We start from the raw sequence: 19720 nt of genomic DNA, 5'->3' as shown, positions 1-19720 counted from the left end.
ATAGTGTCAAATAAAGAAACTCTTTCCTGAGAGTTTATTTGTTTGTGACATTGAACATAGTGGCTGTAGGTAAGTGATGTGGTTTTCCTCAGCTTGAAAAGCACTTTTAAAAGTGCTGCTGGCTGTTGTTCATCTTTACCTTAATGTGGCCCTGTGGAACAAAAACCTCACATAAGATGCCTGTTACCTGTATTTATTAAAATATTTATATACCGCTGTATTGTAAATATATATCATAGTGGTTTGCAACAATATAGAATAGAAATGTTTTCAGCAGGCATTTAACAGTTTGCACAAGTAGGCAGCCACTGAATCTATATTGGCAGGGTGTTCCACAGGACTGGGCAAATGACACTAAAGCAGTGGTTCTCAAACTGGTGTGGCAGTCACACTGGTGTGACAGAAGAGGATGGCAACTGTCAGCTCTGTTAAATATGAAATATCTTTGTCTTGATGAGGAAATGAGAGTTTATTTGTCTCAAATTAGGCCTAAAATAAATGAGATCACTTGGCAAAGGCAAGCTTACACTTCTTATTGAGTTTATATACATACGTAAGGTACATATGATAGAGACTTGTTTATAATTATATTTTGGGAATGATTTATGTTCTTATGTAGCTGTATTGTTTTATACTTTCTGGATGTCCTATGATCATATTATAAAGGAGTTGTGTTCCATGTTATAAATCAAGCAATGCTAGGAGTTGTTTCTTTTTGTTTTCCAATGTATTTCTTATCCGTAAAAAAATGGTGTTGTGTGAGCAATTTTTTATTCTGAAAGTGTGGGCCAGAGAAAAAAGTTTGAGAACAACTGTGCTAAAGGCTTGATTTCTTGTTACATTAACAGTAGTTAATAAATTAAGAAATAAAATTTAAAATGAGTCTTACATTAAGTAGGGAAAGAGGTAACCTAATACAGTAACAGATTTAGTGGCTAGATAATATTCATAGTCTAGGCTTGTTAATTCAAAAGTTCTGTATTTTTTAAACAATGCAGAACTAATATTTTTATTCATTACAGTTCAAAAAGATAGGAGGTGGAGGGTTTGGAGAAATTTACGATGCAATGGACTTGCTTACCCGAGACAATGTTGCATTGAAAGTCGAGTCAGCTCAGCAACCAAAGCAGGTTCTGAAAATGGAAGTAGCTGTGTTGAAAAAACTGCAAGGTAAGGAGGATAAAAGATCCTTGTTCTGAATGTATGTCTGATTCTTGGAAATCTGATAGGCTCAGTGTATCAAAGTATACTATATTGGTCAGTATAGATTCCAAATATAATAAGGAAGTATTAAGATTAAGTGTGCAATCCTGTGCATGTCTATCGAGAAAGAAGCAAGTCCCACTGATATCACTGGGGCTCACTACCAGGTAAGTGGGTATAGAATTGCAGCATTGTATTGAGGACAAGAATAGGAAAGTTTTACTGATTTTTAAAATAATAATGATTCAAGTTGATGATGTGCCTTAAATCTGAGGTAGGTGAAAAGATGGCAAGTACTGTTCTGAGAGAATGTGCGAAGCAGATTGAGATGTGAACCTATGACTGCTGTCCTTGAAAAACGTTGTGAAATATTTTGATCACCACAAAATCCCTGAGCAACTTCTGAAATTACAGGATGACCTAGCTTACTCTCCCTGGCAGTGTTCCTAAATTTAAATAGTTCTGTAGTAGAGGGAATTCCAACAGGTGTCGTTTGTTCACCTGGTCACCCCAAGAAAGCTTAAGCTGTATGAACATTTTTGATACTCAGCATGTATCACTTTTGATACTCAATATGTATCTGTTCAGGTTTTTGGTTTCACTTTAATAGAGGCATAAATTGTGGCAGAGGCATAAATTGTGGCAGAACCAAAACAAACCAGAATAAAAATAAATGTTTTTCAGACCATTAATTTTGTAAGTGTGTCAATAGTTTTGGTGATAGCTGTCAATTTACCTCATGGGATATTGGGGCCAATGGTGTGAGTTGATCCTCATCACGTGGTCACAGACCGGAGAGAATAATTGTGGGAGGCAGGCACGCTCCCCTCTGTTTTTTCCTCCTGCCTGTCGCAGCAGTACGTTTCTCCTCATTCTCCTGCTTCACCTCAGATAAAAAGCTTGTTTCTAATTTATCAACAAAAAGCATTTTTGTTGCATCTTAGTGGCCGTGTTTGCAAATCACAAATTGGGCTTATGCTCAAATACAGGCAGTGGCAAGCCCTGCTTATGTTCACCTTCATGCAACATTGTCATGGGGTGAGGTGTTTAAGAGTAACTAAAAAATGTTAGCACTGAAATATGTTTACTTCCATGAATGCTAACAACTTTTGGATAATGAGGCACTGTTTAATTATGAATTGGCGCAGAGAATTAGAGACAAAGTGGTTTTTATTTTTGACAAGTTTCTTCTACATGTCTGAGTTGTTCCTTAAGTTCTGTTTCCTTTTTTTGCCACCCAGAAATGTAAGTAATGAATTTAGGGATTTAGGGAAGCCCTTGGGGAGAGTGGGGTTAGTGAAGAGTAATCTTTCTACCACCTCCTTCCCCAGCAGCTTCCTGAAAAGTCTCTCTTAAGGACTGGGGACCCTCCTGAGTGGGGTGTGCTGGGGTGGAGGGAATTGCTGAAAATAGGGTGGAGGCATGTCCGGTGAGAGGGAGTCTCTGCCCAGTTTTTGGCTTATCTCCCCTTTCAGCCCCCGGAGCCACAGTGCGCCCCATTCAGGAAGGTCCCTTGACTTTTAGGGCAGGCTTCTCTAGAGGAGGTGTTGCCTTCCTCCAACCTCATTTCTGTAGGTGACTCTCCGGATCCAAGCTTGTGAGAAGAAAAATATGGAAACATAAAAAGTGTATATTTTATTTCTGCAGGAAAAGATCATGTCTGCAAATTCATTGGCTGTGGAAGGAATGACAGATTCAACTATGTGGTCATGCAGTTGCAGGTAAGTTTGTTACATTTATTCCTTCTCTAAAACAGGGGTAGTCTACCTTTTTATACCTACTGCCCACTAATGCACCTTTTTTGATGGTTAAAATTTCCTTCCTGCCCACCAGTGCTCGATGGAAGGATTCAGCTTGTGCTGTGGAACCCCCTACTGCCCACGTAGAATCCTGAAACGCCCACTAGTGGGCGGTAGGGACCAGGTTGACAACCCCTGCTCTAAAAGGATGTTCACAGATATAAATTAAATCTCCACAACCCCCCTAGGAAAGAATGTCCAGCTAATGTAACATTGCTTATTTGATAGGAGAAGGGTAAATAGAAACCACAGGCCGTTCTCCATGTGCCTTATCTGAAGCAATTGCAGAGGGTGGCTAAACAAGAATGGGATTTTTTAGTGGTACCTCCATGTCTTTGGAACTCTATCTCCCAGGAAAATGTACATGGCACCATCCTTGTAATTTTTTCAGCACCAGGCTAGTACAGGTTTATTTACCCAGGCTGTTGAAGATTAAGTTGACCGCTACTCTGCTGCTCGTGTTTTACAGGTGTGGAATAGATTTTTTCTTTTTGTATTGTTAGATGTGTAATTTATAAATTTTGTATTGCACATTGCTTTTAATTTGGGTTTTATTTGATTTTACTTATCTTGCTGTTACATTGCTTTGAGACTTCTTTGTGTTTAGCAACTACCAAACTCAATAATAACAACTGCTACTGCTGCTACAGCTTATCATGCCTTGTGATCTGGGCCACCTCTTGGAAAAAATTTTTGATAGCTTAATTGATACCCTATTCTCTTCTTGATCAGTTCAATGTAAAAAATAAATCTAATGTTGATTTATTTTGCCCATTATAAAATGGTTATGAAAGCTAAATGAAAAAAATAAATATGATTGAAAATGTCTGTCTTCCTCATTCTGGATGGGCAGAGGGAAATTTTCACTGAACGTACTTTATTTTCTTGCTTTTTCAGGGTCGGAACTTGGCCGATCTGCGTCGAAGTCAAACTAGAGGGACCTTCACAATCAGTACTACCTTGCGGCTTGGCAAGCAAATTCTAGAGTCTATTGAGAGTATTCATTCTGTTGGTTTTTTACACAGAGATATTAAGCCAGTGAGTTTATCCACAAATTTTGTCAGAGCCAAGAATTTAAGTTGCAACTGTTGTCACTTATTAGGGGGTGATCGTGCAGTTAGAACAATCAGAAAATTGGAGATAAAACTATTAAGATGACAGTGCATAGTTAAAAAGCTAATCCATGATTGTTTCTTTTATATATTGATTTTCAGTAACATTAGAACTCTTTAACTGTAATGGTCTTATCTAGCAAATAATAATTGCTTTTGGTTTTAAAAGTAAGTTCTTAATTTAGGAAAGCCTTAGATGATTGCATCCACTGAGAATATATTACTGTGTACTTTATTTCAAAGTATTAAGATGTTCTGTTTAACATGACTGAATAGCACAGTCCTATGCATGTCTACCCAAAAGTTTAAATAACTGTATCCAGTGGTAGTCCTATGCAGAGTAGTTTAAGTAATTGATTGCAGCCTTAATGTTGTATTCAGTGTTTGTCTTGTGTGGAGATTGGTGTTGAAGAACATGTATAGTACTATCAATCAATATGTCATCTTTTTCCTCCCCAGTCCAACTTTGCTATGGGACGTTTCCCTAGCACTTGGAGGAAGTGTTACATGCTGGATTTTGGCTTGGCGCGTCAGTTTACAAATTCATGTGGGGATGTCAGACCGGTAAGAAATTCTAATAAAACTTTTTATTAATAATTTTAAATTTGATATATTGGACTGCTTTTAAAATAACTGTCAGGCTGAACTGTTTTATCCATGCTTGATGCATTACGCCAGAGGTCTGAGACCCAAGTTCTAATCTGGCCAAACCTCCAAGGGCTAAGTGAGTGGGACCAAACTATGGTTTATACAATCTATGGTTTAATGTTAATGGGCAGCTGCTAGTATGTGCTGTTACAAAGTTTTCAGGGTAATCCTCCATCATTCTGCTGCTGCTATGCTCTGAGCAAAATAGGCAAAGTGTGGCTTGTCATGTCATACAAATAGGAACATGTGGTTTCTTTCACCCAAAACCCCCACGAGTGGTAACCAAGGTTTCTTTTTCACTTATTACTTGTTTGTTTGAGCAAAGGAAACCACAAGGCCAGGCTTGGATAACATGACAAGCCACACTCTGACTTATTTTGTCTGGCACAGTAGGAGCAGAGGGAGGGGGAGCACCATGTTAACTTTTTGTTTAAAACCATGGTTTACTATCACATGAAAGTGAGGTAATTGTGTCAGTGAGTAGGTTCATTGTCCCCTGGTGTTGTTGCTGTACATTTTTAATAACGTGTAAGGAGTGATTGGTGTTAGTGGTTTGGTGATTTAGTGCGAGATATAGGAAGGATTGGGAGGTTAGTTCGCTTGTGTGAGGTGTGGGAATAGAATGGGATGTGTGATACAGCATGAGTAGTGAATTTTGTACAATTTGTGTAATTGAAAAATAGGAGTTGGGTGAATGTTACATACTGTGAGTTAGGATATGACTTGGCAAGTTAGAGGCTGAGGAGGGAAGGGGGCCCTGACTCAATATGTTTCCAAAATTTGCTTCTGGATTTTGTTTGGTTTTTTAATTATTTGATTAATTTGTACTGCATCACTGTTTTTCAGTTTCATATACTATAGAAAAATTAGTATTTTGTTTTTGTAAAGCCCTTTGTGTTAGTATTAAGCAGTATTAAGGTAAAGGACTCATGGACAGTTAAGTCCAGTTAAAGGTGACTATGGGGTGGCGGCGCTCATATCACTTCAGGCCGAGGGAGCTAGCGTTTGTCCACCGACAGCTTTCCTGGTCATGTGGCCAGCATGACTTAATTGCTTCTGGCACAATGGGACACCGTGACAGAAACCAGAGCACACAGAAATGCCATTTACCTTCCCGCCTCAGCGGTACCTATTATCTACTTGCACTGGTGTGCTTTCGAACTGCTAGGTTGGCAGAAGTTGGGACAGAGCAATGGGAGCTCGGATTCAAACTGCTGACCTTCTGATCAGCAATCTGAAGAGGCTCAGTGGTTTGGTTTAGACCACAGCACCACCCACTCCCTATTAAGCAGTATATAAATATGTAAATAGAATAATAAATAAATAAAAAGGTGCTGGCTACTACTGACTTGTGGAACTTTTGTCTTATTCCCTGATAAGGAATAAAAAGGTGTCTGACTGGAGCTTATTGCACTTTCAATTAGCAACGAGCATTAGTACTTTGCATAAAGCAACTAGGAGTATGTTTGCAAAGAGCTGAAAAAGTGCTTTGTATGAAGGGGACAGGGTTTTTTGTTTGTCTGGGCACTTAGTATCCTAGTCGTGGAGTGAATAGGAAACTAGCAATTAAAGTAAAATGCACTGGAATTTGGGTGCTGAGAAAAAAGGGAAATAACAAAATGGCTTCTTTAAGGTTGAATAAAATGGAACTATTTGAATAAGAACAGAAGAGCCCTGCTGGACCCATCCAGTCTAGTAAACTCTTCTCGCAGTGGATAACCAGATGCCTATTGTAAAGCCTGCAAGCAGGTTCTGAGTGCAAAAGCACTTTCACCACTTTTGATCCCCAGCAGCTTATAGTTAATAAATCTGGTTAAATAGAAAAATGTTTCTGAACTACTTAAAATGTGTTCAAAATGTGTTTACTTATTTACCATACCCATGTAATTTTATTTATTATACAAACATGTTGCCCCAATAACATAGATCAAACAGACCTGTGCATTCTTAGCGGGGGAAGACTCCAGAGTAGAAGGCCTACATTATTCTTTGTAGTGTGGCTTTTATGTACTGTATATCTTTAACTAACACAGCGTAACAGAATTTCTCCCCCTCTGTTGTATTGATAGCCCAGAGCTGTTGCTGGTTTTAGAGGGACTGTGCGGTATGCGTCAGTCAATGCTCACAGGAACAGAGTGAGTATTAGTACTTGCAATAGCCTGAATGTTTAGTTACTGAAACAATTACAAATGGTGTGATTATCTTAACTTTCTGTTTCACCTGTCTTTTTCCTATAGGTGATTTATAATTGTAAGTAATACTGCCTGAAATATTTAAATTGTTGGCAAAAGAAAATGTCTGCTTATGCACCTTTAATCATATTGGATGTTCTTAGAATGGAAATACCGTATTTTTTGCACCATAGGGCGCACCTAGTTTTTAGATGGAGAAATCAATAAAAAAATCTCCCCCCCCCCAGCCCCAAAGAGTAGTGTACAGGCTGCGCACAACCTCTCCCTTGCCGGAGAGGTTGTGCACGGCTATGGCACAAGCCAAGGCAGCGAGCGGGATGGATCGCGCTGGCTGTTTTGGCTTCCTCTTCAGCCCCGCGCAATCCTTCCCTGCCAGGAGAGGCTGCGTGGAGCTAAAGAAGCCATAGCCCCGTGCAGCCTCTCCCTGCCAGAGGGGTTGCGCGTGGCTATGGAACAAGCCAAGGCAGCGAACGGGATGGATCCCGCTGGCTGCCTTGGCTTCCTCTTTAGCCCCGCGCAATTTCTTCCTGCCGAGAGAGGCTGCGCAGGGCTAAAGAAGCCATAGCCCCGTGCAGCCTCTCCCTGCTGGAGGGGTTGCGCGCGACTATGGCACAAGCCTGCATTCGCTCCATAGGACGCACACACATTTCCCCTCAGTTTTTGGAGGGGAAAAACTGCGTCCAATGGAGTGAAAAGTACGGTAATACTGTGACTGAAATTTGCTAAATAAATTGATTACCATTTTAATTACATGACATATTAAAAGAGTGCTAATTAATTTTTAGTAGGTATGGATGAAAGGGACACACATTCTCCCCTCCCCGTGAGAGGTTGATATAGACTAGGGTGGGGTTTGGCTTTGCTGGGGAAATGTTTTTCTGGTGGGATGTGAGAACTGACGGAAAGGATCACAGTCTTTTGGGCACTTTTGACCTTTTTTTTATCAAGGTGTTGCACAGCAGATGGTAACTGCTAGCTCTAGATGGTGGGTACAAAAGCACCAACAATAAAATTCTCCTTGTGATTACAGAAGACAGGTGGGATCTGTCTCCAGTTTTAAAACTTGAAGGTTAGCAGGAAGCCTGTTTCTGCTGTTGAATTAAAAGGTGATTTTCAGTGAAATACTAGATAATTATGTAGTTCAGGAGGAGTCAACTCTTCTTGCATATACTTTGAGATGCAAGCAGCTGTTCATGGGTGTTCAGTGGTCCACTAACTGAGCCAATACCTGGACCTTGTACAATCTGTAAACAGCTTTCTTTGTTGCTCTGCTGGAACTTGGTATATCATCAGCAGGGTGGATTAAGGTTCATAGGGGCAGGCCCAGAAAGACTTACAAATACACAAATCACTGCCTATCCAATAATTCAGCAAAGTACTTGAAGCCACATAAAATAATTTAAGGAAGGAGGTATACTTCTGTGAGTATATTTATAGAGTTTCTTCCCCCATCTGTATTGAATCTATAGAGAACACTTCAACTCTTTAAGCATTGTTTTCTTACAAGTGAGTCTTGCCACAAAATGTTGCAGTGTAGAGTGCTTCTTCTAGGGTTCCAACCAGCCATGTCGTTTCTCAGGCTATGCCTCATTCCATGTCTCCTCCCCTCTGGCAGTCTATTTCCATGCCCCAATCAGGCCACTGAATGTGCTGTCTGCTCTTGGGCTGTATTGTTCCCCTCACACACCAAGGTACATGTGTAAGCCCAAGAGTCTACTAATCTCCTTCCCTGTGCATGGATGGTGCTGATTTATTACGATGGACAATAAAGTGTTCTTATTGGGTTGTTCGTCTTGCACAAGACTCAGGCAGGAGCAAAGAATTATGGGAGGTAGACCGTTTCCCCTCAATTTTTTCCTCCTTGGCTCTCACTGTTTTGTTGATTGTTAGTTAGCAGAGTTCTCTTTAACTACTTTCTTTGTTATTCTTAGTTACTTAGTAATTGGCTACTTTTCCTGTTTATTGGTCCTTTTATGTGTCCTCCACGGAGGTGTAAAAAAACAAACAACCTTGTCTCCCTGCTAAACATCTTTCCCTGTTCTGCGTTCAGTGTTTTACTTCTATTTTCCATTAATTTCTTAATTTTTATCTTTATTTCTTGTTGCTGGCCATTGCCGTTTTGGCAGATGGGCTGCCTTTTTTTCCAACTTTTTTTGCGGCACAGGCTGCCTCGTGCAGTGACTGTGCGCTGCTTTCCTAACAGCTGCTCTGCGCCTTACCCTCATCGTCCTTTTGGACCCTTTATTCAGCGCACTGGCTTTCCTTCAAGAATTGCTGCTTCTACAAAGAAAGAAAGGGACAAAGAAAATAAGCTTCAACTCCTTGTTCTCCTGTCTGCTTCAGCAGCGCAAAGGGCTGTTTCAACACGTTTCGCCTGCAGTAATATTTGAATCAGCAGTCTGGTTCAGCGGCTCAATTTACTCCCAATAAATTTCAATGGCGTCCTTAGAGTCTCTGCAAGGTTTGGGTGCCTCTCCGCATAAAAAAGTGAAATAAAGGTAGAGTGTGGTCCTCTGCTTCCTGCAGTCGCTCAAATCACTCCTCCCATGCTAAGGGCCATTGGTTTCCAGTGTTGTCAGTAAAGTAAGGTCTACCCATGTAAATAAATCTCCTTCAGAGCAATCCATGGCTCAGCCACAGAGTGCTGCTCAGTTATCTAGTGAGATTTTACTGCCATCTGCTGGCAATACTAATAATGACATAGCCATATCCTCTGATCCTGAGCCTGAATTTCAGGGTTTTGCTGATGACCAATTAGGATCTACTGTAATGAGCAAAGTTCAGTGCCACCAATGGGTCAAGGTTTATCAGAGGTTTTGAATGTGAACTTGTCTGCTTCTTTAACTGATCAGTTGAAGGATGCCCTTCTTGCCTCCTTATCATCAGACATTAAGCATGACTTATGTCCCAATGCTGTCTTTCCTGTGCGTACTAAATCAAAACTTCTTGTACGCGTATGCCACATTCTGCAGGGAATTCCTCCCCTAACCCTTTTCAACTTATGCCTGAGGAATTACAGGAGGTTGATTTTACTATGCTATTATCTAATGCATCACTGGATGTGGAAGAAGAGGATGCATGGGAAGAGCCACAGTCTTCCAGGCTGTTTCAAGGTTTTCAGGCAGCAACTTTGCTGTGTAAGATTATGAGCACTTTGTTCTCTAAGCAAGCAAAGGAGACTGAGGCAGTTTCTGGAAGTTTTGTGTCTTTTCTAACAGATACGAGTCCATCAAACAACTTCATGTGGGTTCCATCTCTTCTAAAATTGATAGTAAAGGCAGAGCTAGATGCTCCTCTGCATTTGAAAAGGACTAATGGATTGGTGAATAAATTATATTCTTTAGAGCTAGAATTTATGGCTTTAAAGAAGTCACCTTCTGTTGGTCCTCCTCTGGTGCATCTTTCCTCACGTCATTTGGCCCCAAAGGATGAGGATGCTCAATTGCATGATATTACAGATAGGAGAATCGAGTTTGCCCTTCGCGAAGTACATGAGGCTGCTTCATTCTCATTGAGAGCTTCTTGTATAGCTTCCTCCTACGCACATGCCTGTGTGGTATGGTTGGAGGATTTGCTCCATAATCCTCCTCAGGATGTGGTGCCACACCATCAAATCCTTTCAAAACTCATAAAAGCACAAGCCTGCATGGCGGATGCAACTGTGGATGCTATGCAGTTTCCGCCAAGAGCCATATCTGCACAGATAACAGTGGCTTAAGAATTGGCAGGCTAACTTGTCTGTGATACATTTTGTGGGAGGCCAGCTACCTGTACTTGGAGAGTCAGCTTTGAAAGATATTTTGGTGGAATCAAAGGATAAGCGTAAGGTTTCTTTAAGTCAGAAGGCTGATAGAAAGTATGCTAGGCATTTTGTTCCATACCCCACTCAGTTTCATTCCTTTCACTATTCAGGTTCCAGAATAGGTATCGAGATTCAAGTCTCAACCCTTTAAGCAGCGTTACCAAGGTAGACAGCCATTCCAATGCTTTTCTGCCGCCCTAGCCACCAAGGGTGGTAAGCAACATACTCAATGACCCTGTGTCACAACAGGTAGGGGGGTGCCTAAAATGGCTTCTTCCTACTTGGCAGCAGACCATATGATTTATTATACGCTTGAGTTTTATTATGGAGGGTTCGTTTTCTTGACATGCAGGTTTTTTCATGTTGCTGCACACTACTTTCCTTACTCTTGTTCCTGTTCACGTGTTAGCCAGGAGGAGGTAGGTCTTGTGTTTAATTTAGTTTTAGATTTTTTGTCATGGTGCTCCTGATTGGCGAGTCCAAAAAACTGAGGAGAAACGGTCTACCACAATTCTTTGCTCCTGCCTGATTCTCATGCAAGAGGAACAGCCCAATCCAAATACTTCATCGTCCACCTAATAAATCTACTATTCAGGTAAGACTAATCATCATTTTTAGCTGTATCTTGTCTGTCTACTTACATGTTGAGATCAATCTTTTTTTGCTACATACTTCACTATTGTGGCATTAGAATTTTAGCATGTGATACATTGTGTTTGGTAGCACAAGAAAATGGGGAATTGACTATATAATAACATACTGTCTCTTTTTCTTTAGGAAATGGGACGTCATGATGACCTCTGGTCTTTGTTTTACATGTTGGTTGAATTTGTGGTTGGACAGCTGCCCTGGAGGAAAATTAAGGACAAGGTCTGTTGAGAAATGTACCATTGGATATAAACTGCGGAGGATGTAATTGAATATGTTCATGAGATTCCTTTCAATATATTAAAGTTCTTTAAAAACAATGTTTGTTTATTTCAATGCATTTGTTTTTTAATTAACATAGCCGGCATGAGTACAGAATTTCATTAATCTTAGTTAAAAATAATAAAACCCATCTTCTACACAAGGGGTTGGGAACGGGATCTGGTGATCAACCTTCCATGGTTCATTTTTGATAAGATGCACAGGGCCATCCTCCTGTCAGTTATCAGTCATACGATGTCAGATTATTAAACTTCAAAGGAATAATTGGGAACACACTCTAAAAGTACTCCTGATTCTTATTTGCAGAATCTTTGCCGAGTATGTTGGCTGTTTGCCATAATAATAAACATTGATATTGAGAATCTTTGCAGCCACAGCTTGAATTCAACCTGCAGCTGCAAAGATTCCTGTCGAATGGAAGTCCCACCTTCTGTGGGAATCCAGTCTACTTAGGAGCTCTGAGCTGAACCCAGTGTGTTTTCATTTGGTGCCAAATTAAAAAGACACCTAATTCAAACCCTGCCTGCAGAGGAACCATTGGGAGCACGTTCTAGGGGTCCTGAATGTTTCTTCTCAGCCATAACTTTACTGATCTCACATCTGACATCATACGATGGCTTGTAGGCATGGCTGGAAGAAAATTGATATTGTTGGACAGATTATGCTCTCTGGTGTGCCTAATGTGGCCTGCAGGCTGGAAGTGCTCAATGTTTGTGCTACACAATCAAGCCAGTGTCTTTTAGACATAATTTAATATATCTCTTCACTATATCTGACCAGCTGTTAGTTCCCCACTTGCTGTTTGGAGAAGAGCAACTTGGATCTTGGCAGAAATTCAGTTTAATTTCAAATGGCTCTTTATGTGTTTTTAGGCTTAAGTTAACAGGGAGGTATATCCAAGAGCATTTGTTTTATTTTAAAGATGGTTCATGTTAAAGCTTATTACAGACCTTTACCTTTAAAACCAGAGCTATTAATTTTGATCTGAATAAAGATTAGAAACTCAGATTTGATATGGTTACTGAGGACCCTAATGCGTTGAGAAAAACTCATTCATATCCTCAGAACCTATCAAATCTATGCTTCAGGTAAGACCATTTGTCCTATCTGAGGTCCTACTATGCAGATAAGAAGTTAAAATAATACAAAATATACTCTAATGGAAGAAAGAAGAAAGGAAGGAAGGAAGGTGAGGGAGACAATTTGGCACCTGCTCCAGTTGAGCTGTATTCTCACCTGGCCAGCTGTATTTTCATTTATTTGTTTAGCATTTTAAAATTCTTTACTGCTTTCAGTTCCTTGGCAGAGGGGTGGCATATAAATAAATAATGTCTATAAGGAACTGAAGGAAAGTATGGTAAATATTTCATTTCCCTACTTGTAGGAGCAAGTGGGCTCCATAAAAGAGAGGTATGACCACCGGCTGATGCTGAAACATCTCCCTCAAGAATTTAACACCTTTCTAGATCACATTTCTACTTTAGATTATTTTACTAAACCTGATTACCAGGTATGATTTTTTAATATCTTAATTTTATGTCTTATTGGAAACCCATGCCTTGTTAAACACTTCAACATGCATTCACACATCTGTTCCAATGAGTAGCAATAGCTAATTAGGTACACTATCATTATACCTTACTTTTGCCTCTTGTGTTTTGTCATATCGTACCTAGACAAATCCATACTAACTTTATTACAGAACTTCTAAAGTAAAAAAATGACAAGCAGCTGAAGAGAATGGTTTCCTTTTTACTCATTTTAAGCTGCTTGTGCATTTTTTATTGTGTCTTTATTCTGGTGTCTAAGACATATTTCGATACATTGAATATATTGATTTCCAAACACAATTCAGATGGCCCTGCATGTTTTATGCAGTGTGTATATGAAACCATTTTTCTGCAGGAATTGTACCCCTGTATCAGTTAGAGAAATTAGCTGATGAGGCAGAATTCTACAATGTTCATATTTGGGTAGTTTTGCAAAGATTTGCAGAAGAAATTGGAAAGTATTTTTTAAAATAGAATATATCAAAGTGTCTAGATCCTTATTTCTTCCATGGTATTCTTTGTGCTTGCTCATACAGTGTTCTTTTTATTGCCCACTTCCTGTTAATCCTCATGCCACAATATACACTGTACTTAACCTGTAATAGAAAACAGGTGTAAGAAAATGTTTTGCGATGACAGCCGTGTAAATATAACGGCTTCAACTTATTAATGAAACCTGTCCATCATTTGAATGCTGTGTTGCCTTTTTTAACAGATATCAATATAATGTCTGCCTTTCATAGGATATGAAACATTCCTCTTCTCCAAGGCCTTTGGCAAATTAAACAATCTATGGTCTTTTAAACTGTTGAGTGTCATTGTTTGTTATTATGTTGTGTAGTTTTGTGTTTTTATAATGTAAACTGCCCTGTGATCCTTGGCTGAAGTGTATAGAAATTCAATAAATAAATAATAGATTTTTTTTATAAAAAAAATTCATGAATGGCGTGAAAGAACAACTTTCGTGAGTTTTCTAAATGTAACCTGGGAGCATACCAACTCTTCTCTTTTGTTTATATAGCTTCTCATGTCCGTCTTTGACAACAGCATGAAGACTTCTGGGGTGACTGAGAGTGACCTATTTGACTGGGAAAAGAGTGGAGCTGATGGCTCTTTAACAACAACCACCACTTCAACTACTCCTCAACTGCACACTCGTCAGACCCCAGCTGCCATAGGGTATGTTGGAGCATTCCTTTTGATGTCATCCAGTTAATGAAGTGACATGTGACATTCTGGATAATAGGCATTCTTTCTCTGTCCTAAGACCTTGACCTAAAGGCATCTAGACTTCTGTTCCTTACGTGATAGCATTGTAATGGTGAGGGAACCAGATGTGCTTCTTCCATAACCAGGTGTTGACAGACAAACTCTGGAGAGCTTGCTTGGAAGAACCTTTCATACTTCTCTGAAAAGTCAGTGCTTCTGTTTTGAATAGTTTTAGGAATCTGTGATGGGATTATATGTGATTCTCATTCTAAATTGTGTTGCAGCATTAAGAAAAACAGATTGCTCAGTTTCCATTTGGGAGAGTACCTGGAGAGTGTACTACTACCCAGATAACTTTGTGAACAGCCTAGAGGTCTTTGTTGAATAGGTGACAAAATTTAAAACTTTGTATTAATTATGTTGGTTATAGGTGACAAACCCATTAATGTAGTTTACATATCTCCTCACCCCCCCCCCCACTTCATAGCATTGTGGCAAAATAACACAATACAGTCATACCTTGGTTCTAGAACGCCTTGGTATGCATATGTTTTGACTCCCGAATGCTGAAAACCTGGAAGTAAGTGTTCCAGCTTTCGAATGTTCTTTGGAAGCTTCCATGACTTGAGTGCAGGAAGCTCTTGCAACCAATTGAAAGCCACGCCTTGGTTTTTCAACGGTTCCAGGAGTTGAACGGACTCCCGGAACGGATTAGGTTCAACAACCAAGATACCACTGTACCAGCATTCTAATCTTGCTCCTGCATGCTGCACTATGACTAGGGAAGATGCAGAAGCATAGAGCTGCCCTTCAGTCTCGGAACTGATGGCAATGTTCTGAGTTCAGATTCCCTAAGGTTTGAGCTGAAAGGAGGTAGAGTATACAGCCAGTAGAGAGTAAAGCTCTGTTTAGAATCTCAGTGTGTGATACCAGGTCTGACCAATCCAGGTGCTTCTTACTTGCTGCCAGATGCAAAGGCTGAACCCTGAAGAGTTGTGAGGATGGCGCACACACTGTTTTACAATAGCTTATTAGATGAGGCCTGAGACCTGAAGGATCATGGTTTAAACACTTAGAGTATAGATGGGAACCTGTGGCCCTCCTGATGTTGCTGGATTGCAGCTCTCATCATCACTGACCAGTGGCTATGCTGTCTTATAGTCTTAACAACATCCAGAGGAAGAAGGGAGGGTGTAACCTGTGCTGCATCCTTGAGTCAAACTTTCATATTACAATGCTGTTTCTTTGTTGTTATTTTTCTTCTTCTTCATAGAATTGCCAATGCTACACCAATACCAGGAGATATGTTGAGAGAGAATACAGATGATGTGTTTCCAGATGAACATCTTAGTGATGGTGAGAATGGTATCCCTATGGGAATCTCTCCAGAAAAGCTACCAGAGTCTCCTGGACATCATCTTCAGGAAAAAGATGTGTGGGAGGAAATGGATGCAAACAGGAATAAGATAAAAGCAGGTGTCCATAAAGTAAGTACTATAATTGAGCAGACAATAACAGTCAATTCTTTTTTGGTTCTATATCTTAAGATTTGCTTCAATGGATCAAATAAAATCACTATATTATCAGCAAGTCAGATGTCCCGGGAAATGAAGAAGCTGAGTATGTTGGGGACAACTATGTCATTTGTCCCAGCATTTGATATATTTCTTTTAACATTAAGGTTTTGTTTTCTGCTATTTGATAAAGAGTTGTTCATTCCTGAAAGCCATACGAGACCGTGAACTATATAAGATAGTGGACATCTCTGTATTCTGTTTCAGTGGTTTTCTTAAGTTAATTATGCTTTCTTCTGTTTGTCCTGAGCCTACTGACAGCTTTCCATTTGATGACTCAAGAGTTCTAATGTGTTGAGAGAATTGTTTATTTGTTTATAATTTTATAAACCTACATTTGTTCTTCCTTATTGTGGTAGTTCTTTTCCCCATCACAGAACTCTCCATTTTTAAGCAAGTATTCGTGAGGAAGATACTGTTTCTTCCTGATAATTTGTTGTTATTTTCTATATCTACTCCAGCTCTATGCTAACTTTTGAGCATAGCCATAACTGCATTGTATTCTTTATATTACTGCACCTTAGGTTATATAGTAGTATTGTGAAAATATATTCTCTTTATAAATTCTTTCCTACTTTTTGTTAAATTGCTAAGGACGCCTAGCTTGCATTACAGTGAGCAATTTTACTGTGGCCCCAAGCACAGCATTTGGGACATATATCAGAGTATATAGTTGAAGTAGGCTATTTGTAACCCCATTTTTCATTACTTTATGTTTTCACCTTTTGACCACTGATCACAGGAATAAGCTGAAGGTTCAGCTTTGTCTTCTGTGGCTGCTTGTTTCTGTAGCATATTACAATCTGTCTCCCTGATGCTTTTTTGGTCACAGCTAAGGTGGTATTGTTGGGACGCAGGTGGCGCTGTGGGTTAAAGCCTCAGCGCCTAGGACTTGCCGATCGAAAGGTCGTCGGTTCGAATCCCTGCGCGGGGTGCGCTCCCGCTTCTCGGTCCCAGCGCCTGCCAACCTAGCAGTTCGAAAGCACCTCCGGGTGCAAGTAGATAAATAGGGACCGCTTACCAGCGGGAAGGTAAACGGCATTTCCGTGTGCGGCTCTGGCTCGCCAGATGCAGCTTTGTCACGCTGGCCACGTGACCCGGAAGTGTCTCCGGACAGCGCTGGCCCCTGGCCTCTTAAGTGAGATGGGCGCACAACCCCAGAGTCTGTCAAGACTGGCCCGTACAGGCAGGGGTACCTTTACCTTTACCTTTTTAAGGTGGTATTGCTATTTTAGACAAAACAGCCCTTTCTTAGAGCAGTCATGGGACATGTAGTTCCTTCTGTGTGGTGGTAGGGATGCTGGGTAGAGTTCAGGTGTTGTTCCACAGATGGAAGATATTTCAGTTTGGTGAGCACCTCTGCTAATGGAAGGAGCGGTACATCTCCCGGCCTCAGCTGCTCTGCTTCACAAATAATCTGCTCTGAAGAGTTTTGGGAACGGGGGACTGCAGGCGGGAGGTAGAATTAGTTAAAAACCTCATTGATTCTGTTAGCAGAGGCTTCTGCTAAATGAATTGTATAAGAGCACCTATAGAATCACAGAACTGTAGAGTTGGAAGGTAACCAAGGGTCACCTTGTCCACTTCCCTGCAATGCATGAATCTCAGCTAGAGCATCCATGACAGATGGCCATCCAACCTCTGCTTAAAAACCTCCAAGGGAAGGAGAATCCACAACCTCCTGAGGGAGACCGCTCCTCTGTCAGGAGAAAACAAGGTTGCTCCATCTTCCCTGTGATAGCTCTTTAGATATTTGTGTTTGCTAGTGGGATCAGCCGTGTGTGAGTGAAATCAGAAAACATTAAAACTTAATTTTTGAAAAGGGTTATCTGCTCAGTGATAGAGTATATTGTTTGCAACTTAGGGGCCTCTGTTTCAATCCTGGTCTTTCCATATAGGGCTAGGAAGACTCCTGCTTCTGTAGATTGCTGCTATTGAGCTTGGTCTAATTTGAAATAAGGCAGTTTTCTATGTTCATTAGTATCTAAACCCTGGATGTTAGGTAGTATATAGGGCTGCTTTTAGATATGGATACTGATTTGGAGTTTAAGTCCACAAGCAAACAATTTCAAAAGCACATTTACAGAAGACTGCATATTAGCCACATGCAAAATTGAAAGTTCATGTGGAAATTAGTTAAGTTCTGGTGGTAAATGAAGTTGAGCAGCGATCTTTTTGCTGCAGTTCTGACTACATTTAGCATTGCAAGCCTAACAAATAGAAGAACTGAAAGTGTTTTGACAGAATGAAAAGCCGGGATGCCAACAACTAAATGTTACATTTTGTGTCTTTTACCTGGTATTTTATAGTTCTCTTATGGTGTTTTTAATCACAGCATGCTACAGAAGAGGAAAACAGCCATGGACCAATTAATGGCATGCTTAATGCACCAAGCCTTGGTTCTCCAATTAGAGTCCGCTCAGAGACCACACAGCTAGATCGGGATGTTCCTCTGGTGCGCAAGCTACGATCAATTCACAGTTTTGAACTGGAGAAACGTCTGACCTTGGAGTCCAAGCCAGATACGGATAAATTTCTGGAAGTCTGGTATGCAATGGCTTTTGTTTTGCTAAGCTTTCTTAGCAGTTGCTTTGCTTATAGTGAGTCATCTTTAATTGATTAGTTATTTGGCACAGATTTCACTGTTACTCATGCCATATGCTTGACCCTACAAATGCAGGGAAAGTAAAGTCAGGTTTTGGGAATGGGGAGCCAGTAATTCATAATATAATTTAGAAATCCAGTTCTAAAAGATTAGTTAGAACAGGGGTAGCCAACATGGTGCCCTCCAGATGTTCTTGCACTATAGCTCTCATAATTCCTGGCCATTTGACATGCTGAGTGTTGATGAGAGTTGTAGTCCTAGAACATCTGGAGGATGCCACAGGAGCTACCCCAGAACATCTACTAGAAATAGAAATGTAATGATATTGATAACAAATGGCCTAATTTGTCTACATTAGATAGTATCCTCTTATTTTTCACTTAACATGGTTTACTCAATCCTAATTTGCTTTATCATGTTTCATTAATTTCTCTCAACATTCTCAAGCATGGAGAAGAAGAAAAGAGAGTTGAATCCTGGCAAAGAATCTGCTGTTGCAGCTTTTCAAAAACCACCCATGCCTCCAGTTGCTTCCAGTCAAGAGCATGTTTGGCACTATGATGAAGAATACCTACCTGAAGCTTCCAAGCCCATTTCTGGCAGCTCTCCAGAACAGGGTGATGGTGTTGTCAGCAATGGATATGTGGCAGTCAATTTGAGTTCCTGCCAGCAGGAGGTTGACTCCAAGGAATGGGTCATGGTGGATAAAGACAGAGACTTGCAGGATTTCAGGACTAATGGAGTTTTAGGGCATAAAACAACTGGAAGCCCCTCCGATGAGGAGCCTGAGGTGCTTCAAGTCCTTGAAGAGCCCCCACAAGAAGATAAGCTTAGAGCTCATACCAAGAATACAGCTATGGGACCAGCATTGGATCTAGATATTGAGTGTCATGGTACAGCCGCTTCTGAACAGTTTACAGATCAACTAGAACTCCCAGTTGGAACTGCTGGTCATCTTCTTGCAGTCACACCCACAAGCCTAATGGAGGCCCAAGCAGAAGGGGCTCTTACTCCAGTAAGTGAACTGTTAATAGCTGTAGCTCATCTCTGTTGTATTCAGACACTGTGAGAAATCTTTAACTGAAAGCATGAGATC

General features: G+C 40.4%; 1 protein-coding gene across 4 annotated transcripts in view; it reads left to right on the top strand.

The window, feature by feature from the left end:
* Positions 1–19720, top strand: part of TTBK2 (tau tubulin kinase 2) — a 40457-nt gene that overhangs the window by 9240 nt on the left and 11497 nt on the right. For all 4 annotated transcript variants that reach the window (XM_083728668.1, XM_083728667.1, XM_083728665.1 and 1 more), the window contains exons 3-13: positions 1023–1170; positions 2851–2924; positions 3900–4040; positions 4574–4678; positions 6832–6897; positions 11534–11626; positions 13071–13196; positions 14258–14415; positions 15719–15932; positions 18355–18566; positions 19072–19639. In XM_083728668.1, coding sequence (XP_083584794.1) covers positions 1023–1170; positions 2851–2924; positions 3900–4040; positions 4574–4678; positions 6832–6897; positions 11534–11626; positions 13071–13196; positions 14258–14415; positions 15719–15932; positions 18355–18566; positions 19072–19639 — 1905 coding nt within the window. The remainder of the gene's footprint in view (positions 1–1022; positions 1171–2850; positions 2925–3899; positions 4041–4573; positions 4679–6831; positions 6898–11533; positions 11627–13070; positions 13197–14257; positions 14416–15718; positions 15933–18354; positions 18567–19071; positions 19640–19720) is intronic.

This window comes from Podarcis gaigeae (assembly GCF_964106915.1).
Source record: "Podarcis gaigeae genome assembly, chromosome: 1".
NCBI classification, from domain to species: Eukaryota; Metazoa; Chordata; class Lepidosauria; order Squamata; family Lacertidae; genus Podarcis; species Podarcis gaigeae.
This window is presented reverse-complemented; position numbering and strand designations above follow the sequence as displayed.